A 21,348-nucleotide genomic window follows, 5' to 3' on the forward strand; every position below is an offset into this window, starting at 1 on the left:
GATTAGACTTGGTGGCTTCCTCTGGTTGCGGCAGAGCTCCCAGTCTCTGCTCCCGGGCTGAGTTAGTATTGGATTACAGGTTCACACGCTCGCTCGCAGACCGCCCGTCGCCCCGACCAATTGCTCCATTCATTCCAGCGCCGGAAGACGGCCGCCGGCCTCTGATTGGTTATCAGCGCCGGTTAGGGAACTTTCCCACGGCCAACGCGTGCTGACAGCCCGGCCAGCCACTCCTCACCACCCACCGGGACCACACACGGGGGGGAGGAGGGGGGGGGTATGGGTGGGGGCAGTCACGGACCGAAAGTCCATTGGACCGCTGTCAAAGTTTCTCCAAAGATCTTCTACGATCAGAAGGATTACTCCAATGTCATATCTGTTGAGGTTTCTCAGAACTAGGGGCAAGGCTAAGCTCTGGCACAATGCAGGAGGAAATGATATCGAGTTAATGAATTCAAAAATAACTTAATAATAATGACATGACAATGATTGTATACAAATAAATGGTTTGCATGTACAATGGGCAATGATAGACTATACAGTGTATGATAACACCACCAACAAATCATGTAAAGGACTTCATTAGCAAAAAATGCATCAAAATTACTTTTATTAAGCAATTTTTTCCCTAGGGAATATCAATTGGTTTTGGTTTGCTCTTTTAAATGTGGATTATATTTCTTTAAAAAAAACAACGTTATTTTTTGATTGGACATTTATAGAGAATTGAGAATGAAGCAAGATATCTCTCAACATGGGAATTATAATATGTCTTTATAATCTTACTAAGTGTAGTGTATATTCTATCTATAAACTTTTGCATACGTTTTCAAAAAGTTATGGATGGCAAGAAACAGTTTCTAGGCCCATAAAAACGTCCATATATCCATTGAGTGAGATGTATCCTTATTTTCCTCCTCTCTGACTTGTCAAAGCCAACTTGCATGTGTTTGGGCCCACTGCGCTGTCACTCAAACCCACGGCCGCTTTGTGATTGGCTGATTTGACCCGAGGCCCCGCCTCCATAGGTCGGCTTCAGCATTGAAATGACACCGTGGGAAAGCTGAGTGCTTCAAACAGAGGCTCTCCGGGTAAACGTGAACACTCGCACTACTGGAAGACAGAACAAGCAGACACACTGTAGGACTATTGTGGACCGACAAAATGAAGAGGAATCACGATTTTAGTTCCTCGGACAGCGAACTGGACGAGACTATTGAGGTGGAGAAGGAGAGTGGCGATGAGAATGGGTACGTTTGCTTATTTTTTAAAGTGGTTCAGACCATTGGAAATGGTGAACAAACATAACAAAAATAAGTAGCTTCAATATATGTAGTATAATGACAAAAAAGGTAGACTTTACGAGGGTATTGACTGTTTCGTCTCTTTTTAGGAACATGAGCTCTCCCTCGGGTCCATTGTCGCCCTCAACTTCTACTCAAGTGCAGGCGAGGAAAAGGCGTCGAGGAGTATAGTAAGTACATTTATTTGTTGAGACAGGCCGTTTTTGCAGTTTAAAATATTGAGCATGTTGTCAAAATGCACGTATTCTGCAAAAAACTTATAATTTGTATGTTTTGTCTCTCCTCAGATAATTGAGAAACGGCGCCGTCCGTGGACAGGATCAACAACAGTCTCAGCGAGCTGCGCAGGCTCGTGCCCAGCGCCTTCGAGAACAGGTAAGCATCAGGCAACACGACTTTACTTATTTTTTAGACCATATGCAAATAAACTTTATATTCCAAAAATATTGAACATAATTTATGCTCGCGTAACATTATTAATATTATTTATATTATATCTAATTTGGCTCCTTTTTCTCTCCTTTGAAGGGCTCAGCCAAACTGGAGAAAGCAGAGATTCTGCAGATGACTGTTGACCATCTGAAAATGCTTCATGCTGCTGGAGGCAAAGGTATGTCTGGGATCCATTATTTTTACAGAAAAAACACCTTCCACTTGTTGAAAATATTATTCATATGCTTAAGAGGGGAAAATGGACAACAATGACTTTATTCTCTTACTTAAAGAGAAGGAAAAAAAGCACAACATGACATGTAGATGAATACAAGAAAACTGATAAGAACTGGGTCCATCTTGTTTGGACTTATTATTTACTCTTTCACACTCTCAAAGCCAGAGGCATATTGATTCACGATTGACCAAAGATCCCTCAGTTCAGGACAAACTTGTTTTGTAGCAGCTAGGCGACTCTAAACTAATCTGCTGTGTTCTTCCTCTGTCCTCAGGTTATTTTGACGCTCATGCGCTGGCGATGGGACTACCGTGGTCTGGGTTTCAGGGAGTGCCTGGCTGAGACGGCCCGCTATCTGAGCATCATCGAGGGCTTGGACGGGGCAGACCCCTCTGCGTATCCGCCTGATCTCCCACCTCAACAACTACGCCAGTCAGAGAGAGGCTCACTCCGGCCTGAGTCACCTGGCCTGGGGCTCTGCGTTCGGGTCCCCTCCTGCCCACCTCACGCACCCCCTCCTCCTCCAGCACCAGCAGGGGGCCACATTGGCACCTTTACCCCGCAGCGCCACCAGCAGCCCACAAACTCCTCTATCATCTACATCTTCCTCCTCCTCCTCTTCTTCATCCTCGTCCAGTGCAGACTCTCACATCCCAGGCAGACGCAGCGGCACCCCTCACTCAGATCAGGGCCAGATCCGGGTCCCCCCTACCACTGGGGCTCCCAGCACCCTCACACACCCTGCCTTGGTCTCCTCACCAGCGTCCAAGCTCTCCAATCCTCTCCTCTCCACCCTCTCAGCGTTCCCCTTCCCCTTCAGTGCCTTCCCCATCATGTCCCCCTCCTCCGCCCTCAGCGCCCCCATCCCAACATCCAGTGTGGGGAAACCCTACAGACCCTGGGGCATGGAGATAGGAGCCTTCTGACTGAGATGAAAAAGCTCCACTCGATCTACACACAGACTCTACTCACTACCCAGCTGAGCTGGACGTTCAAAGACAAGACTTTATATTTTCCAAATTTAAGAAAGTAATATTTTTTTCTATGATGTTGACATCCTGCAGAGGATACTCCTAGCTGTAGGATTTTCTTGCTAATGTATTGAGTTTTGTATAGAAGAGAACAACAGTGAGGAGGGAGACCACGACTTAAAAGCATTCAGAGTGATTTATAGTGGTTGATCTCTGTTCCTGCACACCCCTTCAGAGGTTTCACCCACTGTTGTCGGCCTATAAGGAATGGCTTTTCCAGATGGTCAAGCAGTCGCCACCCGTCAAGTTCCAGGGTGAAACTGCTCCCCCCCCCCCCTTTGTTTTCCCCCTGCGCTGAAAAACCCTGTGTTGGTGCCCTGGTTACATGCAGGGAGGGGAGGGCTCGAGGTGGTTGAGAGTCACCGCCTTTCTACAGCATTTTAATGGGGTGGAATAACCGAAACCAGGTGTTTGTTTTACTAAATACTGGAACAGAAGTTAGTTACCAGCTTGGTTCAAATAAACAAGATTTACCCACAACCCCCTGTTCATATGGGGCCTTATTGATTAAGCTTTCCTCCCTAAGTAATGTTTCCTCTCTACAGTAAATCCTGTTCTTAACAACTGAGACTTCACATATGTTCCACGAGTTTCTACCAGCTGTTCTGTTTTGTAATTTCTCATGATGCTTGGGTGATTTTTATTACCTTGTCTACAAGTTGCTTTCCTGTTCAAAGTAGCAGCATTATCGACCTGTGTTTTCAACGGAGCTCATTTGTATCTGTCACAGTAGTTGCAAGGCAATAGACTTTAGCCTTACACCTGATGTTTTGGTTTCTCCTGTCACTGAGTTTGTTAATTTTATGGTTGTACAAAGCACAAGCAAGCACTGACAAATCAAATATTAGTTTTTGCTGGTGGTAATGACAACTTCCCTGTAATAAAAAAAGTTATGTTAAATCACCTGTGGCTTTATCAGCGTCGTTTTTTATGTGTTTGTTCATTTTCATGTCTGTTTGTTCAAGAGTGTGTGTGAATGTAGGTGTGTGTGCACGTGTTTATTAATGCCTGCAGTTGTGTGTGTGTGTGCCGTATACGTGGTGACGCCTGGTATCAGATGCGGCTGCTTGTTTCTCTCAGTAGCCCTTCGTGTGTGCACAGGAAACCATTAACAAGGAGGGGATATCCTGGACAATAGCAGCCCGGCTGGCCCCATGTGCTGCGTGGGAACTAGAGGAGGAGAAAAGGAGGGAGGGAAGGTTGGAAGAGAATGAAGAAGGAAAGGAAGGAGGGATGGAGAATGGGATCAGGAGGGAAAGGGGGAAGAAAAAACGGGACAGAGGGATCAAAGAAGGGAGAGGACTGAAAAAAAGTGTGAGAAAGGAAGTGTGCAGACAGTTTTGTCCCTTTGCCATAATTTCAGCCAGCACCAGCTGCACCTTCTGTTTTCGGCTCCTTCATGCCGTCACCTCAAAAGTGTACTCACGTGCCAAAATATCCTTCGCTTTTTTCATCTATTCTTCCAAAGTGTACACTCTCTCTTTCCCCTTTCATCCCTCTCGTCATTCTACTTAACCTTTTTATTTAATTACTGAGGATGATGCCGTCAGAGCCAGGTGGTGATGTAGCTTCACTGCAGCCAAAACCACAAGGTCAAGGAGATTTTAGGTTGAGATAGCTTGTTGTTTGTCTCCCCCTGCTGGTCATTACTGGGACGTTAACTGAAAAGGAAAAGGACACTTTTGGAAGATTAACTGCCAGTCTTTACTAAGTAGCAATAACACAATGTAAGAATATGTTACAGCAAAAAGCCTGGCATTAACCTCAATAAACGTTTTCAAAGTACTGAAAGTAAAACGATTAATTATTCAGAACGATGCCTTTAAACTAGAGCTGAAAAGATGAATGGATTAGTTGTAAAGTAATAAATTGATCTGCAACTATTGTTGTATCATCGATTATTTGCTTTGAGTTATTTTAAAACTGACAGTCGAATTAATATCTTGGAGTTTGGACAAAACAAGATATTTGAAGACATCCTTGACTTTGGAAAAATATGATTCAATATTTTCAGATGATTTATTCACAACTAACCAATTAATGAAGAACAATTCCTGACAAATTTAGCATTTAAAATAATCCGAAGTTGCTGCCCTACTTAAACAGTAGGCTGTTTCATATAATTATGTGAGTTTAATCACCATTCAGGCATTGACTTTGTTAACACACATTTGCCTCTGTAAAATAACCAATAACTACACCGGAAAACATCATGTAGTAAATTAGTGGAATTAACTTATTTGTAATCACTAACTTAATGTTAATATGCTTGAGTTAATTCCACTTCTAGTTTTAATTAGTCAGAATTTATGAATTTAACTGAATATGTAGCAGTCTTTTTTTATATTTGTATTGACATTTTCTTTTACTCTTTATTTATGTTTCTTGATACTTGCTTCTATTTCTTTTTTATATTTTCTCTTGCTATTTTCTTTTATGTTTATAAATTATAATGTAATGAAAACCAAGGCACAATCCTTTTAGGGTTAAACCAATACATTATAATTATGATCAAGAAACCAAATGACTCTATCTGAATGCTAACCTTGAAACAGTAATTGACAGTAACTGAAAGAAGTCACACCCAAAGCCAGTTTCATTCACTGAACCCCAAATCTTTATTAACCACTGCTTGCTCACAAAGATATACGTGGAGAGGGGGGAAACACACAAATGGACAGAGGAGAGAAAGAGAGAGAGAGAGAGGCAGGTAGGATAGTCTCGGTCTGTGATGTTGTTGTTGTTACACACTGTTACGGTGTTGGTTTATACTTCACCGGGTCATTATCACATGGCACAAACAATCTGTTATCCACCCGCCCTTTCTGCATTACACACACACTCACACACATCTATGGGCCTACCGTGCGTGTGTGACCGTCATTCCAATACTTAGTAATACACTCATGTACACCTTTACAGATGGCAATACTGTGTTCATTTATCATAGTTGCAGCTGTACCTGTTATGGCTTTTATATCTTTCTTGTGCCGACCTTTCGGTGGCGTTTACAGTGTCTTGGAGTGATATGTAATGATTCCAGTATCGTGGATGATGTTGGCACTACTCTAGCCTCTATGAAAGGGAGAAAGGTGGAATTTATTTGTAATTTCTCCGATTTAAGATTCACAGTCTGGTGAAGGTTTTTTTTGCACTCCGGCTGTCTTTGAGTGCACTTTATCCTCAATTGTGTTGTATAGTATAGTAACAAGTGATTGAAATGTGAATGCAAGCTTTTTTTATGAGGAATATAAGAGGCCCGCCATTGGTCAGGGATGTTACGTGAGCTTTCCGGTGCCAGATGGACAGAATTTAGCAAGCTCCTCTTGAGCTCTGTGCTATGATTGGCTAAATGCCTGTCCATGTGGAGAGCGTGTGAGTGAGTGCTTCTACAGTATGTACTGTATGTGGAGAGATGAAGAGGTTGCAGACGGAGGGAAGGAGGATGAGGATGGGCTCATTAAATGCTATAGTGTTCTCCTGTGGTACATCACCATCTACCTCACAGGAGTGGATGAGCAGCGACGGCTTGCAGTCCCCATAAAGAGCAAACTGTCTCCTTTCCTTCTGCCAACTTTCCCTGCACATGTCCCCTCACTAATTGGGACATTGGCTTAAACTTGATGGAAAATCACTCGGACGAAACAGATCCAATTTTGTTTCCAAATCTGCAGGGTCAAATGAGTAAGTGCCCATTTAGAGGGACGAGGAAACGGAGCCAGTATGCGGGCCTTATGAGGACGCAACCAGTCGCAGCAAACATCAGCTAGCTGGCAAACTCACAACAAACACCAAAGCCTGAAATGATTTTCAGGCTGAAATGAAGAAAAAAAACCAACATGTCAATGAACAAATTATTACATCCATATATAAGCAGGAAGAGGAAACTTATATAGAAAAAATGGCACACTGCAATCAATACTTTTGCTGCTTGTATCTTACTGTATATAACAAAAAAAGAAGTATTTACAAAAACCGATACCCACTGTCACTTGTCAATTAGATTATTTTTTTTCTCATTTGAAAATGGAGCAAAAACATTCTTTTTGGGAAGAGTGGGTTGGAGACACACATTTTTCTTGTTTTTCCGAAATTCTTTACGCTTTTTGTTTTTTTTACCCCGGACCCCATTTCAACTTCCCACTGTCTCGGGTTGGCGTCTCAGGCGGTGGTAGTTTCATAATTTGTATGGGGGGGTATGGCAGAGGGGTGGAGTAGGTGGGAATATGTGGGACAAGGTTGGGAGAGGGGTGTTCCTCAGGATTGGGGGTGGTGGTGTTGGGGGCGGGGGCGGGTTTGGAGGTGGGACGTAGAACCTGGGGCTTTTCACGCTGTCACTTCTTCTCTCAACTCCTTGTTCCTGCGCACCTCCTGAGCATGCCTCTCCTAGAAAGAAAAACACAGATTGAAGGTGTCATGTTTTTTTCTGCCTCAGGGCCTTTCCTGACATTTTATTCCTGCACAATTCACCATTTCATTTCTTCAACCTTTAAGACATTTTATTCCTTTATTCTGCCTCCTGTCCTGCTTTCTCCCGCTCATTTACTGTATGTTTTTATCTCCTACCTTCCAAGCATAGGACTCAATCATTGTCCAACCTAAGTCTTCCCTAAAAGATTCTCAATTTACTGAGGTCGTCTTGTCTTGTTGTTTGAATTCTCCTGTCAAGTTTGATAAATGTTCCTCCACTAGATGCTTCTTGCCTAGTTTACCCATTTGAATCCCCTTGTAACTGTCAACTATCTTTGTGCTAAAGTATAGCTTGTGACGCCACAGTGACTTTCTGATGACTGCTTTTGATTAAACCTTTTTTTTGTTTTAAACTTGCAAGATCATTGTTGCTAGTCAAATATTAGTTGAAATCAGAACGAAGGAACTTATTATTAGCTTATGTTTGCTATTAATACAAGTCACTGAAAAAAAGAATATCATTGGACATTTAAATGAAGTCCAAAAATCCTAAATTCTTTCTTTATTGGTGTCTGGCCAGTTGCTTCTCTGGGGAAGAGGTGACTTGGTGTTATGGCCTCAGTATCTTTAAAATAGTGACTGGTTAATGCTTCTCACCTTCTCCTGCAGGCGATCCATTATGGCAGCCATGTAAGCCTGCCGGTTCTCCTCGATTTGCTCCATCTTCACCTGGAGCTTCTCTTCGGCCATGCGGCTGAAGTTGCTGTTCTCCTCCATGGCCTTCATCAGCACGTCGCGCTCGTGTTCACGCTTCTCAGCCAAGGCCTGCAGGACCTGCGCCTCCTGGGACTGAAAGGAAAATAAGCGAAGAGCAGCAAAATAAATTAGTCAGAGAGCAGGGGTTGATAGAAACAGTGATATACTGAAAACCACTTGTCGATTTTTTATTAAAAGGTAAGCATGAGTAAGAGCTGCTGAAACTAATCAGACCCACACATTTATGCTAGGCATGAAAATGTCTAGAGGTAAGATAATGTATTCCTTTTTTCCTGTCGTCACTTTAATTAAAATAATATGCTGTTTGACCCACAGTATTGGACATCAAATTGTGTCATTGATTGGATGATTGATTTATTTGTGGGTTGCTAGATTTGTCAGCTGCTTGTATTGACCGTATTGACATTCAAATCAATCAGATGCAGGAATTAGCCGGTGTCAGATTAGAGTTTTCATGTCAGTTTTGCAGCCGCAGTAGTCAATGTGACGCATTATTGACCAAACATCCATGCTGTACGTGACATTTGAAGACGAAGGAAGTCAAGTATTTCTTAATGACTAGCGGTGGTATTGTGGTTCAAAATCTTCCTTTTAATCTTCTTCCAGCTTTCTGTGGCTTTTATTAAAGCAGAGTGAAAGGTAGCAGCTGGGTGCAAAAGATAATGATTGGAAACACTCTTACTTTCCTCCGATCCTCAGCTGCCTCCAGTTTCTTCTGGATGTCCTCCAGGGATATGTCCCTCTTTGGGGGTGTGGTGATGCAGTGGGCATTATCAGACACGGGGGAGGTCGGCTTCAAGATGATCTCAAAGGACTGGCCTGAGGCTCGCTTGTTAATGGGCTTGATGTCCAAGTCTGCATGTGTGTAACAAAAAAGAAAGACAGACGATTAAACGATAAAACTTTAGAGCCTCTGCATGACTTGTTATTGAAGCATGTTGTATACAAATGAGATAAAATAAATTCACGTACCTTCAAAATCCCCCATGAGGTTTTTGCGAGTCTCGGGGTACAGACAGGAGCAGATGAGTGAGAAGACTGAGATCTCCTTCATCTTCTCTTTGTAAGCTGCGGAGGAAAATATTTAAACATGACTGTGTGTATGTAAACTGAGCTCACTGCAGAAAAACATGATCTAAATATCATTAACCTACTAACATACAAAAAGATGAAACATCATTAACCCACTTCTTCTCCACAGGAGGTTCCTCATGTAAATATCCAGATTTTTGGAGGAATAAATATTCATCGAGTTCTCCAAAAAGGGAACCCCATCAAAGGGGGTCTTGAGGAGCTGAGCTGCTCTGGGTTTTGGGGCATTTTGGCCTTTGTTTTCACAGCAGGATGGATGTGTCCTCACTTGGCCTAATTTCCCCAACAGCCAAGATGCTGCTCTCCCCATAGGATTCTCCACACATCATTAGCTATGCATTTCATTTTGGTCTATTATTTATTAACATTGTCAGACCAACGCCCTATTGCCTCTCAGGCGTTCTGTCGCTACCACTAAAACATATTGTGCCTTTTGGGGTATTTACCAAGCAAAGAATCCAGGATTTAGGATAGATGTTAGGGTCGTCTTTTGGTTGTTTCTTGTCTACACTCTCTGTGGCTTTTCTTAGCAGCATACACAGCAATTTGACTCTCTACCCCTGATCCATTTATGGTCCAAAAAGTTAATAACACTGAGGCAAAGCTGGCATCAAATCAAATTGTTGTATTTGGCAACCTGCGCCCTTCTCAGTAGGAGGGGCAAAGTGCTCCAAAGGGCAGACGGTGAAAAAGCAGCGAAGAAAGGAACAACCAACCTTGTCTAACCTTGATTTTATTCCTGTATTTTTGGCATCTACTACTTTGTAATTTGAGCCCAGAGTTCAGCAGCAGTCCCTACAGGGAGAACGGCAAAAATATCTACGTCGCACTGCAGCTTGTGTAACATTCTGCTTTTGCACATAGCTGCTGTGTTCTGTAAAGGTACACTGCCTCATGGAGGTGATTTGCATGCAGACTGTCACATTATGGAATGATCCATCACCCAGAGTACAGCCTGCAGGGCTGAAGTGTGCCACAGTGATTTATGATCTTCAGTAGCAAAGACTTAAATGAGATCTACTGTAAAATATATTCTCCATAGGGGGGGTGTGGTGTACAGTCTGATTAATCCAAATCTCCTTCCTCACTCGTTCCCTGCTCTCCTCCTCTTCTCTCTGTGTCTCACTTTCTGCCCTGCAGACTGGCAGACGCCACAGTAATGTGATCAACTCTCAGATGTAGCTCTCACTACTCTCTGATGGCCTTGTTAACCCCTTCCCTGAGGAGGAAGTGCGGGAGGATGGGATGGGTTAAAACAAAACTGAGGAATAGTGGAAGGAAGAGAGGGGTTGAGTGGGAATGGAGATAAAAGTGGAGTTTGGTAAAACAGAAAATAGTAAGATTGCTGGCGGATAACGATGGAAACAATATTTAGCTTTTGGGGTGGGGCTTCACCGTCAGTGTAACACATTTCTAATATAAACCAGAATCCCAGACAGGAGGATTAAAACCAGAAAGGAGGAAACTCCCAGTGGGATTTGCAGCCGCCTTCGAGTGCCCCCAGGACAGCCTAATGGCAGCCACCTCAGGTGGATGGCACTTAAATGTGTAATTAGTGGACCACACCATTTCTGCTGACAAAATGGGGGAACAGAGCTTTTGGAGGGTTGTCACAGGCTCATTAGTGTTGTGTATATGTCTAGACCCAGCAGCCATTTTCCTGCCACAAACACCCTCACCTGACAGCTGAAGAGTCAAACAGTTAACAATTCAGTGGAGCAGGTCATTTGGGTTGAGTGCTCATGGAGCAGAACAGCAGTGTTCAGCGGTTGCCAAGTTCTAGCAGAGGCCTTTTCTGTGTTCAATTATGTTTTCATCTAGAATTAGATTTCTAGTCTAATTGATTAATCCGTTAATTCAGTCTTGATTAATTGGTTAATTGTTGAGTCGACAGTATTAGAACAAACAAGAGCTCATATAAATGTCTGGTTTTGGAAACAGCAAATCTTCACATTTCAGGAACCAAAACCATTAAATGTTTACTTGACTAAGGATTTATATTTTTTCTAAATAGTTGGCAATTAATTTCCTGACAATCTACTGATCTGATGAATTGACATAGATTGCAACTGTATATTATGTATATTGCTGGTGATTAAGCTTTTATGACTGTGTGAGAGCTAATTTAACTTCTTGGAAGATAAGCACGCACTGTAAAATAATACAGCTCTCTAACCCAGAGTGTGGAAGATTTATTTTTATATCCCTAATCAAAAATATATGAGATCCTCTATTGTGCAAAAATATGAAATTGCCTCAGTATTTCTCCTGAGAGAAAAAATTATTTTCCTTCTATAACCGTTGTAGTAATAAACTCATTCCCAGCGGATCAGGCACATACAAATGACAAATGATCCTAAATGACATTCCACAGCAGGAAGTGAGCAAACACCGGTGTCTTTTCAAACATACCGACTGCTGGGTCAGACACATGCTGGGTCAGAAATGTCAATCTGAGATGTGACCAAATAATTTCAGACCACCATGACACCGCTTAATGCTTCTCCTCCACTATAGACATGTGCTTTTAACTAGTCAGCTCTGCATCCTTTCAAAGAGCTCCTCCTGTCCCGACCACAGACACGCAGCCAGCAAACACACTTCCTCTTCCAATCCATCAGCCAGAGCGCAGGTCATCAATATCTAACTCTACCTCCTCCCCCGCAAGCATCCCTCTTCCCCAGCACCTTCTGCATCCCCAAGCCTCCGTTTCCTCTGTTGCTCTCAAACCCAATTTCCTCTTTCTTACTCTCTCTTTGCCTCCACTCTGCAATCTCCTGGGAGCTTCAAAACTGCGTAGCAGAAAACCACCACACCTCTATTTGGTATCTTTATTTCTCTCTTCCTCCCCACCCTCTTCTTCTGCTAAATACCCAACCCCCTCTATACAAAATGTAACAGACAATAGAGTCACTTTGAGCAAAAAGGCAGAAGTGAAAAACGTAGGAAAGATAATATTGACAAGGCTTTGAGCAGCAAACTGCAGCTCTGTGTTTCACAGCGTTTACTGCCTTCCTGGGTCCTATAAGCTGGCAGCAGTATAGACTTTGTATCTGTGTTCAGCAAATACAGGCCCTTAACAGCTGTGCCACCCGACAGCTATATAATCACACAATTATGAAGGTATTACCACAGCGAAATTGGCCATAAAATGAAACAATATGGTACCCAGATGATCAGGGGCAGGTTCAGTCATTCGATGCAGGGATGGGCTGGGGCAAATGTTCCCTAAACCCCACCCAGTGTCCTTCCAAGGAGATCATTGTTACATGCGTAGGGCCGCAACTAAGGATCATTTTCAATGCATCGATTATCTTATTGGTTTATAAAATGTCTGATATTTGCACTTATAGTTTCCTAAAGCCCAGGGTGATGTCTTAGAATATCTTGTTTTGTCTGACTATCAGGCTGAAACTCAACTAATATTCTGTTCATTGGACACAAAACCAAAAAGTAGCACATTTTCATTAAAATGATTTTTTTTCAAAGCACTTCATAGCAAGGTGCCTATAACATTTCTGCTAAACAACTTATTGATTGTTGAACCAATCCTTTAATCTCCAGCTCAGTTAATTGAAAGTGAGTACAATAGAGCTAGCTGTGTGAAACATCCAGAATCTGCTGTTTAAAACACCTGAAGATCTAAATTTGCCAAACTAGGTTGCTAATCCAGATGTCACAAGTGATGAGAACATTACTTGGTATGCCACCGTCACTGGATTGATATCACCTCTTCCTCAGACTTGTTTTAAAGAGCAATGGTAATCTGGAACAGTAATCGGAGTCAGTGCGCTGCATTGATCGATGAGACTCTGCGATAAATCAGCATGAATTATATGCCCAGGAGCATTTTGAGTTTTATGCACGAGGGGCCATAACGACATTTGTGATGCAGATGATAAGTAGAGAAATGTAGCTGGATTTGGACAAGACTAGTTGCTTGAAATGGATGGTGCAAGAGGCTGAGAAGCTTGTACACAAAGGAATTGATTTTTAGGGACCAGCTGAAGGACCACACCTTATTGGGTGTGACAAGTGTACGTGATAAGGATCAGGAAGTGCTCAGGGGCCCTAATGCACATGGGAGTGGTTCTGACCATGAGTTTGTTTCTGGGATAGTCTATACATGTAGTTACATCCTCAGGAATTAAATGAAATTCCCATAAACAAAGGTGTACTCGTCCTTCCTTTAGTCCTTAATTTAATTATGTATATTGCCCCTTAGGTGTTTTGGCTCCTCTGTCTCAGAAGTGTGAAAAAGTAGATATAAAATACCAAAGTGATTCTAAAAATATTAAGCACTGCTGTGTTTCTTTATAGCCGACATGAACTCGACGACCTGCCGGTGCTGACTGGCAGGTTGACTGCTCTCCCCCTGAGTGTCTGTGCTCCTGCCCATCCCATTCTGTCTGTCCACGCCTGAAATCATGGAGGAGAGAAGGGGAGACAGAGGAGGCAGAGGAGGAGGAGGAGGAGGAGGAGAGGGGAATAAATATACCAGTCAGGGTTTACTTGCCCCTCAGCGCAGACACCATGCAGGACCCTTTACCGCTGTCTGTCTGCATGCCCCTCCATTCATCACACGCCTAGTCAACCATAAAACAAACAGTCCATCCCCTAGCCTGGCCAGCACATCGCACTTTTCATACACACCCCTTGAAGCAAGCACACTTTCCTTAATGTCAGATGAGATTTTAGACTTCTATTTGATGAAGCCTGCAGTTCCCATCCAGTGTTTATAGGGCCTGTGAAGTGATGTGTTCAAATAATATCCTCCACATAAATAAAAAATACATCAAGCCTTGATGTGGAAAGGAGGGCCTTCCATCTGACATAATATTCAATCACATTTTATTTCTAGCAAATACACTCACATAATACTAAAGCCTCAGTGATAATACAAGAATTGAACATAAAAGGCCATAATGTAACCCTCCTAATAGGATTAGGGTCTGATATTCTTGAGATGACATTCATTTTCATCGCCAGTCGTAAATTCTTCCCTCGACTGCAAAGCAATTCTGGAAAAAGGATGCTCTTTTCTATCATTCATGCTTTAGCGGTCACACAATTGGTTGAGCCGGCTTTATACTACAGAACATAGCATGGTCCAGTTTTTGTAAAAAGAAGATTTGCCACGGTGAGATATTTCACACCCTGGAGAGAGCTTTGAAGGGACCGGAGATGTTGGGTGGGGTCGCTGCATTATGCTGCTGCGCGGCTCTGAGTCAGGTGCGGCAGGCAGGCATCGACAAAATGCTGCTGTGTGTGGGAAATAAAAATCGCCTTTCTTGTCTTGATATGGATTCATTTACTGTTATTCGCTTGTTTTAGAGTGAATTAGAAAAATGCGTCACTGATACGAAACATTGAATCCAAACTAGCTCATATTGATCGGCACTCATTTTGATAAAGGATAAAGTAATAGGCACAGACGTGACTCTTAATACACAGATTGATAAAAGAGAAAAACGATTATTTCATTTTGCAACTTCATTTAAAAGGAGTGACTTGCAAAGGAGTTTTGGCCGCTCCCTATAATCATGCCTCTGCATCCTTTTGTGCCATGGGTGTCGCCACAGCATCAGCACCCTCAAACCTGCGAATATGCTGTTATTCTAGGAAAAAATGTCAGAAACTCACCGATTGCAGTCTTAGCCATTTCTGTAGGTTGGTGGTGCCTTGGGCGAGTCGACCGGAGGAGAGTGCGTCGGTTGCTGGATGCGGTATCTCGGTGTGAAGGGACTGCTGGTAAGGCACTGAGTCAGCAAAGAGGGGGACTGCCGGTGCGCCTGGTGGTCTGTTAGGAGCTGCGTCAAGTCAGCGGGCAATAACTAAAACAAAACCGGAAATGAGTAGAAGAAGCTTTCAAAATAAAAGACTTAAAACCCACACCATCATTGAATATGGATTGACAGTTTCCTGTCGATAATATGAACATATGATTTCAATCTTAGGCAATTAGTCAATTCATAGACCATTATATCTTAATATGCAGCTATTTCATCATCATTTCCGTTTTTAGGCAAAAATGAAAAACGATTTCCTCGTTTCATCTATGTGAGAAATTGATATTTTGTATGTCATCGTAACTGACAAATGGAATCAAATGTTGGTTTCAGATGTAATGTGTTGCAAAGCTGCATGTGGGGAGGAGCAAGTATTTTACTAGCACCTTTTTAAGTATGCTATTATATGAGAGCTATTTAAATGTAGGCTAGTTTTATTTAGCTTTGATATCCTTCAAGATACATTCCATCCTTGCACATGCACATTTCCAGCTCGATTGCCAATGAAATAGCACTTTTGTGTTTTTTAGTAAGCCTACAGTATAATAAAGCTGACCAACAAATTGTCATTCAAACATGAGGTCTACATTAAAATGCGACATACCTTAACATGCTTTATTTTGAAATTATCAACAGGAACTGTCAACATATAATCTGATTGGCTTGACACTGGGTCAGTAATGAGCGTTTATGTGCCACCTAGAGCATTAGCTACCATACTCCCTTGACGCGCCCCTCCTAGCCAAAGGCCTGACAAATCCAATGTCCCATTGAAATGGAGAGTGCAGGTCCTCAGCAGTGTGGGTGTTTCCCTCTTTGTTTCTGTGGTGATGGGCAGATCAGCTAAAAGCTCTGTCCATGGTGCTAAAAGATACAAATAAAAAAACGACTTTTCACATTAACATTTCATCACACATTGTTTATTTTAAAACATGTTCATTTATATTTGATGTGAGGCTTTGCAAAGTGGTGCAAATCAAGAGAATCAGGTTGGTACAGAATTACAGTTTTAATATTTAATGACACATACAGCCTACAATTTATATAATCCATGCAAACTGCAAAATCATCCCAGTTTTTATCTAAATGCAGAAAACACTAACAATCAAATCATAACCTACCAAATAAACGGGTGAAATCATGAAAACATGTCACTAGGTGGCAGCAAATCTCAGGTTATATGAGCCAGAGGAATGCATGGCTCTATGAAAAAAAACTCTTACAAAGCATTGCTTCAATCATTCTATAGGCTATACCCTGCAGACAAAGCTCCATTCAAACAGACATTCAGCAAGACATACTTTAGTTCACATGTATTTTCGTGGTTGTCGCCATAGTGTGTTTTATTGAGAACTGAATCTTTGCATGATAGACTGGGGAGAAAACACAAAGCTCCACCAGAGTGAATACCAACTCCAACGGCATGTTCCTTATCAAACGGTGTGTTTGAATAGATATGGTATAGGCAACTGACTTAAAAAAAACGATACACTAGTGATTAACCAGAAAATAGTTATAGTTGTGGATTTTAGCCTAATAATGCTGTTGATATGGTATGGAAATGTAAATAACATACACCTGACATCAAGTTGAGGAACAAGAAAAAACACAACTTGCTTAACAAAAGACAACCAAGAACCAGATCAGGCTGTGAGTGTGAACATAGATACAGAAGAATACAAATAGTGCAGGTTAACAAACGAAAATAAAATACAGTACAGTAAGAGCAGAAGATAAAAAAAACTCTTAAGAGAATCCTATTTATATTTGGGGAAATTCAGATATAGATCGACTGCCAACTCACAGTGGCACACCTGTGTGACCGCATCACATATCAATGCGCTAACCAGATGCTAGTTATGCGTGTGCCATGGAATCCTCTGTCTCAATGGTATGGAAGCAAACAAGAGACAGAAGTATTTGAATTTTATTAGACACCGAATTTATAGCATTGAAAATAATTACTTTGAAAATCATGTATACGAATGTTTTTGCTCCGAATTTACTTATGTGAAATAAAAATGTAAAAATTCAAGTTAAAAAAATTCGAATGTTCAACTTCAGATCCCAAAAATTCAAGTGAAAAAAATTCGACGTCAAATATTTCGGTGTTTAAAATTCGATGTTAAATATTTCGGTGTATAAAATTCGACGTCAAAAATTGCGATGCAGCCTCATCCGGGCTACTCAGACAGGATAAGCAATCGAGTCCGAATGCAATCAAACCGACTTCTGGCCTATCAGAGCCAAGCGGCAAACCCCGGGACAGTGCGGTGAAGCCCAATGCTGCAAACTGTAGGCGATGGATGCAGATGGGAGCAATTCCCGTAGACCCTATGTTACAATGTCCAACTTAACATCAGAAAATGAACATGTTTCTAGCCTGGATCCACAAAAACATATTCTGTATATAGTTAGATTCCCCCTTCATGACAACGGGACTGCTGCTCCTAGCTCCTCTGTCTCACTGTTAGCTCCGTGATGCTACAGCGGCTCAGCGCATGAGGAGAACACTACTTGAACTCGGCCGTGTTTGTTGTGTTGGCTCCTGGTGGACTATTCGTCATGCAAATATAGGATTTATCTGCGGTTGAAACAGACCGTCCATGAATGCAGTTTCTTCGGTAATGTTACTGGTGTTTTTATTAAGCTAACGTTAATGAATGTTTAGAGTTGGGTTAGCATTTGAGCAATCGTAGCTCCATCTGTGCTAACGATGCTATGCGTAGCATCCAAGAGTGTAACACATTAAGTGGGATGCTACTGTATACAAAAAGGCTTCTGTGCGAGGTTGCTAAAATAAGGTCATCCTTGTACGTTAGATAGTTAGTTTGCTAGTTAGGTTACTGTATGCATTGTTAAGGTTCATTTAAATTCGCTATGCTCTACTATAACATAAAATAGACTAGCTAACGTCAACGTATTGTTGAAGAGAGGCTTAGTGTATATTAAATCAACCTCACAATGAAATGTGTGTATCTTTAAAATATGAACGTCACATTTCAAGATGGTCCAGAAATAACGCTCCCTTAGATATTATAATATGGTTTGTTGAACTGGAGTTATTTATTGCAGCTAACCGCCTATCCGACCCAAACATTGTTGTTTTTAATATTATTACCAATGCCTCTTTTAATTGTATTATCATCACACTTGAGAAACAGCCTTATCGTGGCTGTACAACGGAACATGTAACTTAATGCCTGCATTTAAGGACGATGAATAGCGTAGTCAATGCTTTAGTGACAAGGAAATTATGTTTAAATAGTAGATATGACGTTATCTGTGACTTCAGTGGAAATGAAGCTTATCCATTGCATTTGTTAAATAGGTTTGTGTCTTACCCTCAAGTGTGTGATGCATATGAATATGGCATGAAAACAAATTAGTTTGACTGACTCATGAAAACCTCATCCAAAGTAACAGTAAAATAAATAGGACCTACACAATAATGCTCAATCAAACTGATACAGTATAAGGACTGTGATATCCAGCAATTTCTTAAGTATAACAATAAGATTATGACCTGTTTTTAAAAGAAGATAAAAAAGTAGTTTGCATGTAAAGAAGTCTGTAAGCCACGCATGTAACTTTACATCTGTTTGTTCAAGGTGATCCAGACAGGCTGGACCAGAGGAGGAGAGACAGATCTGGACTCATCACAGCAGAGAACTTCAGCACGGATTACAAGGTGCATATACCTTTTTCATACTTTACAAAGAATGCATAAAGTAATTACTCTAATACACTGATATACATGCCATTAAACATGACTGAATACTAGATCACCTACACATCAGTGATGTTGAGAGCACTTTCTTAGCTAAAGGTTACATTTTACCAAGCAACATCACTTTTTTGTTCAACTTTCACATTTCAATGTATTTAAGGCAAATATTATTTAACATAGTGAGAGCTGCGACCCTTTGTCTTTCAGTGAGACAACCGGACAGAGCAAGCTTCTACAGTTGCACTAAGTTTTGATAACAGTTAAATATTATTTGAATAATACATTTATTTCAATGTTGATGAATTTAGAACGGTTTATTCATAAACTGATTATCTTTGTAGTACACTGTTGGATTTAAAAAACACATTCAAATAAGAAAATCATTATATTTATGAACAAACAAACACACCTCTTTCTTAAATAACACACTTGCTCTGCAATAATGTTTCTTGATATTTCTGTTAGGAAAGGACACGCCTGAGAGACAGGACTGCTTCACCATTTTCTCTTTCTCTGAGGGTCCAGAAGAACATCCAAGAGGGAAAGGAGAAGCTGATGTGATAAAAGTCAGCTGATCAAATGCATTTGCCTCACTATATGAGCTTCACAATACTTGTGCCTTGTACTGCCGAGTTTGCAACGTCATAAATAAATGGTGCCAATCTTCAGTCAGATGTGAATGTGTAATTTAACATTTTCAGTAAGAATAATGGACAAAAGGAGTGCAAATACAATTTATTGAAATGTGAACTAAAAGTTATCAAGCATGAACCATCACCATTTTTTTTTTAAAATAACAACGAAATAATATACATAAGTATGGAAGCTATGGAAGCCCATTTCCGCCACTTGAAAAAAATAAAATCCCCATGAAAAGTCATAATTATGAGATAAAAAAGTCGAAATTATGAGATAAAAAGTCATAATGAGATAAAAAAGTCGAAATTATGAGATAAAAAGTCATAATGAGATAAAAAGTCATAATTATGAGATAAAAGTCGAAATTATGAGATAAAAAGTCATAATGAGATAAAAAAGTCGAAATTATGAGATAAAAAGTCATAATGAGATAAAAAGTCATAATTATGAGATAAGAAAGTCGAAATAATGAGATAAAAAGTCATAATTATGAGATAAGAAGTGCGCATGCGCTGCAGTGGCGCTGTCTTCAAAGGTCCCTTCATCACCTTGCTGCTCTCCACCATGCAAACGGCATCTAGTCCTAAATAAGGTGACTTTTGTAAATGTTAGATGTTATATAGCCTATATTGCAGCTAAACTACAACAATGCAGTTCATAGCTTTGACATTACCTGTTATGAACTATAATATATATGCCTATGCCTATAGTTTTGTGGTAACGTTCACGCCACTAATGACAATAGTGTAGGCATACTGCTGCTGCTAGCCTAACTAACCCGTAAATGTTATCTCAGCTACGGTACATACACCACTAATTATAGTAGCCTACAGTACATGTAACGCAGTGGTTAAAAAGTCATGCGTTAATTGTACATTGCACTGTCGTTCTTTATCGCTTTTCAGTTTGCTATTCTGGGGGAAATGCTAATGCCATAGCGATTATTCAGTAACATCACAAAACCGAAGTGGTACAGTCAGATAGCATGGATAGCATTCATTATGCATGTGTTGAACTTTCCTGTCGGCTCCCTAACCCTCGTAGTCGAGGAAACAGGGGATTACTCTGTGGTCTCCCAGGGCCGAAGCAACAAGCTTCAGGTTCAATAATATCGAAATGACTGGATAGAGGCCGTTGCATTTGTTTAGTTCTTCTTGTTACACAAAATACTTCACAGACCTATATTTTCTGCTGCTTCGTTTTACTTCCAGAAACATAAAAACGCTCGCTCACTCTCGCACCACACGCACGCACACACACACACACACACACACACACACACACACACACACACACACACACACACACACACACACACACACACACACACACACACACACACACACACACACACACACACACACACACACACACACACACACACATAACCAAGAGTCCTATTTTAAGTATTACAAGATCAATAAAATCTAATAAAATGAAATAATGCTCCCCTTCCTCCTTAGTTGGAGAATTTGGAGTATAGTTTATAGTGTGGTGACACGTTATTGGACATAATTCACCTCTCGTACTGCTGATACTGTAGCAAGTTAGATTAAAATGCAGTCAAAATGAAAACAGCCATTTTGATTTCAGAGGTTTATTGAAGTCTGCCAGCTGATTGGTTGGATTCAGATAAATGGAGCATGAATGAAAACAGCAATTTTGTATGCTATCTGTTTAAATAATTGAATACATAATTATATTAATACATGTGTGTATTTTGCATTTGTATCCTGTTTTTACACATAGTCAATCTAAGGGCAACACATGACTTTGTTTGTGTGTACATACAAATATATGTACTGAGAATATTTGGTACATATTTGACGTGTCTCAAACAGCTACAATTATATTTTCATTCATCACAGGTTAAAGTATATCATAATTCTGACAATTGCAATCAGTA

General features: G+C 41.0%; 2 protein-coding genes across 2 annotated transcripts; one reads left to right on the forward strand and one right to left on the reverse strand.

Annotated features, from left to right (window-relative positions):
* Positions 1-1,102: 1,102 nt before the first annotated feature.
* hey1 (hes-related family bHLH transcription factor with YRPW motif 1) lies at positions 1,103-3,910 on the forward strand. The gene is given in 8 exon segments (XM_034198548.1): positions 1,103-1,250; positions 1,394-1,469; positions 1,592-1,612; positions 1,615-1,676; positions 1,829-1,914; positions 2,249-2,277; positions 2,279-2,362; positions 2,364-3,910. Coding segments are annotated over 8 exon segments (981 nt in total). The 5' UTR covers positions 1,103-1,164; the 3' UTR covers positions 2,901-3,910.
* Positions 3,911-5,599: 1,689 nt separating this feature from the next.
* stmn2b (stathmin 2b) lies at positions 5,600-15,118 on the reverse strand. Its single transcript, XM_034198547.1, has 5 exons — positions 14,928-15,118; positions 9,165-9,260; positions 8,875-9,047; positions 8,073-8,264; positions 5,600-7,391 (listed from the first exon to the last, which is right to left on the reverse strand). The coding sequence occupies exons 1-5, from the start codon at positions 14,944-14,946 to the stop codon at positions 7,332-7,334; spliced, it is 540 nt and encodes a 179-aa protein (XP_034054438.1). The 5' UTR covers positions 14,947-15,118; the 3' UTR covers positions 5,600-7,331.
* Positions 15,119-21,348: the final 6,230 nt, after the last annotated feature.

The sequence above is a fragment of the Gymnodraco acuticeps genome, unplaced genomic scaffold (genome assembly GCF_902827175.1).
Source record: "Gymnodraco acuticeps unplaced genomic scaffold, fGymAcu1.1, whole genome shotgun sequence".
In the NCBI taxonomy this organism is placed as follows: Eukaryota; Metazoa; Chordata; class Actinopteri; order Perciformes; family Bathydraconidae; genus Gymnodraco; species Gymnodraco acuticeps.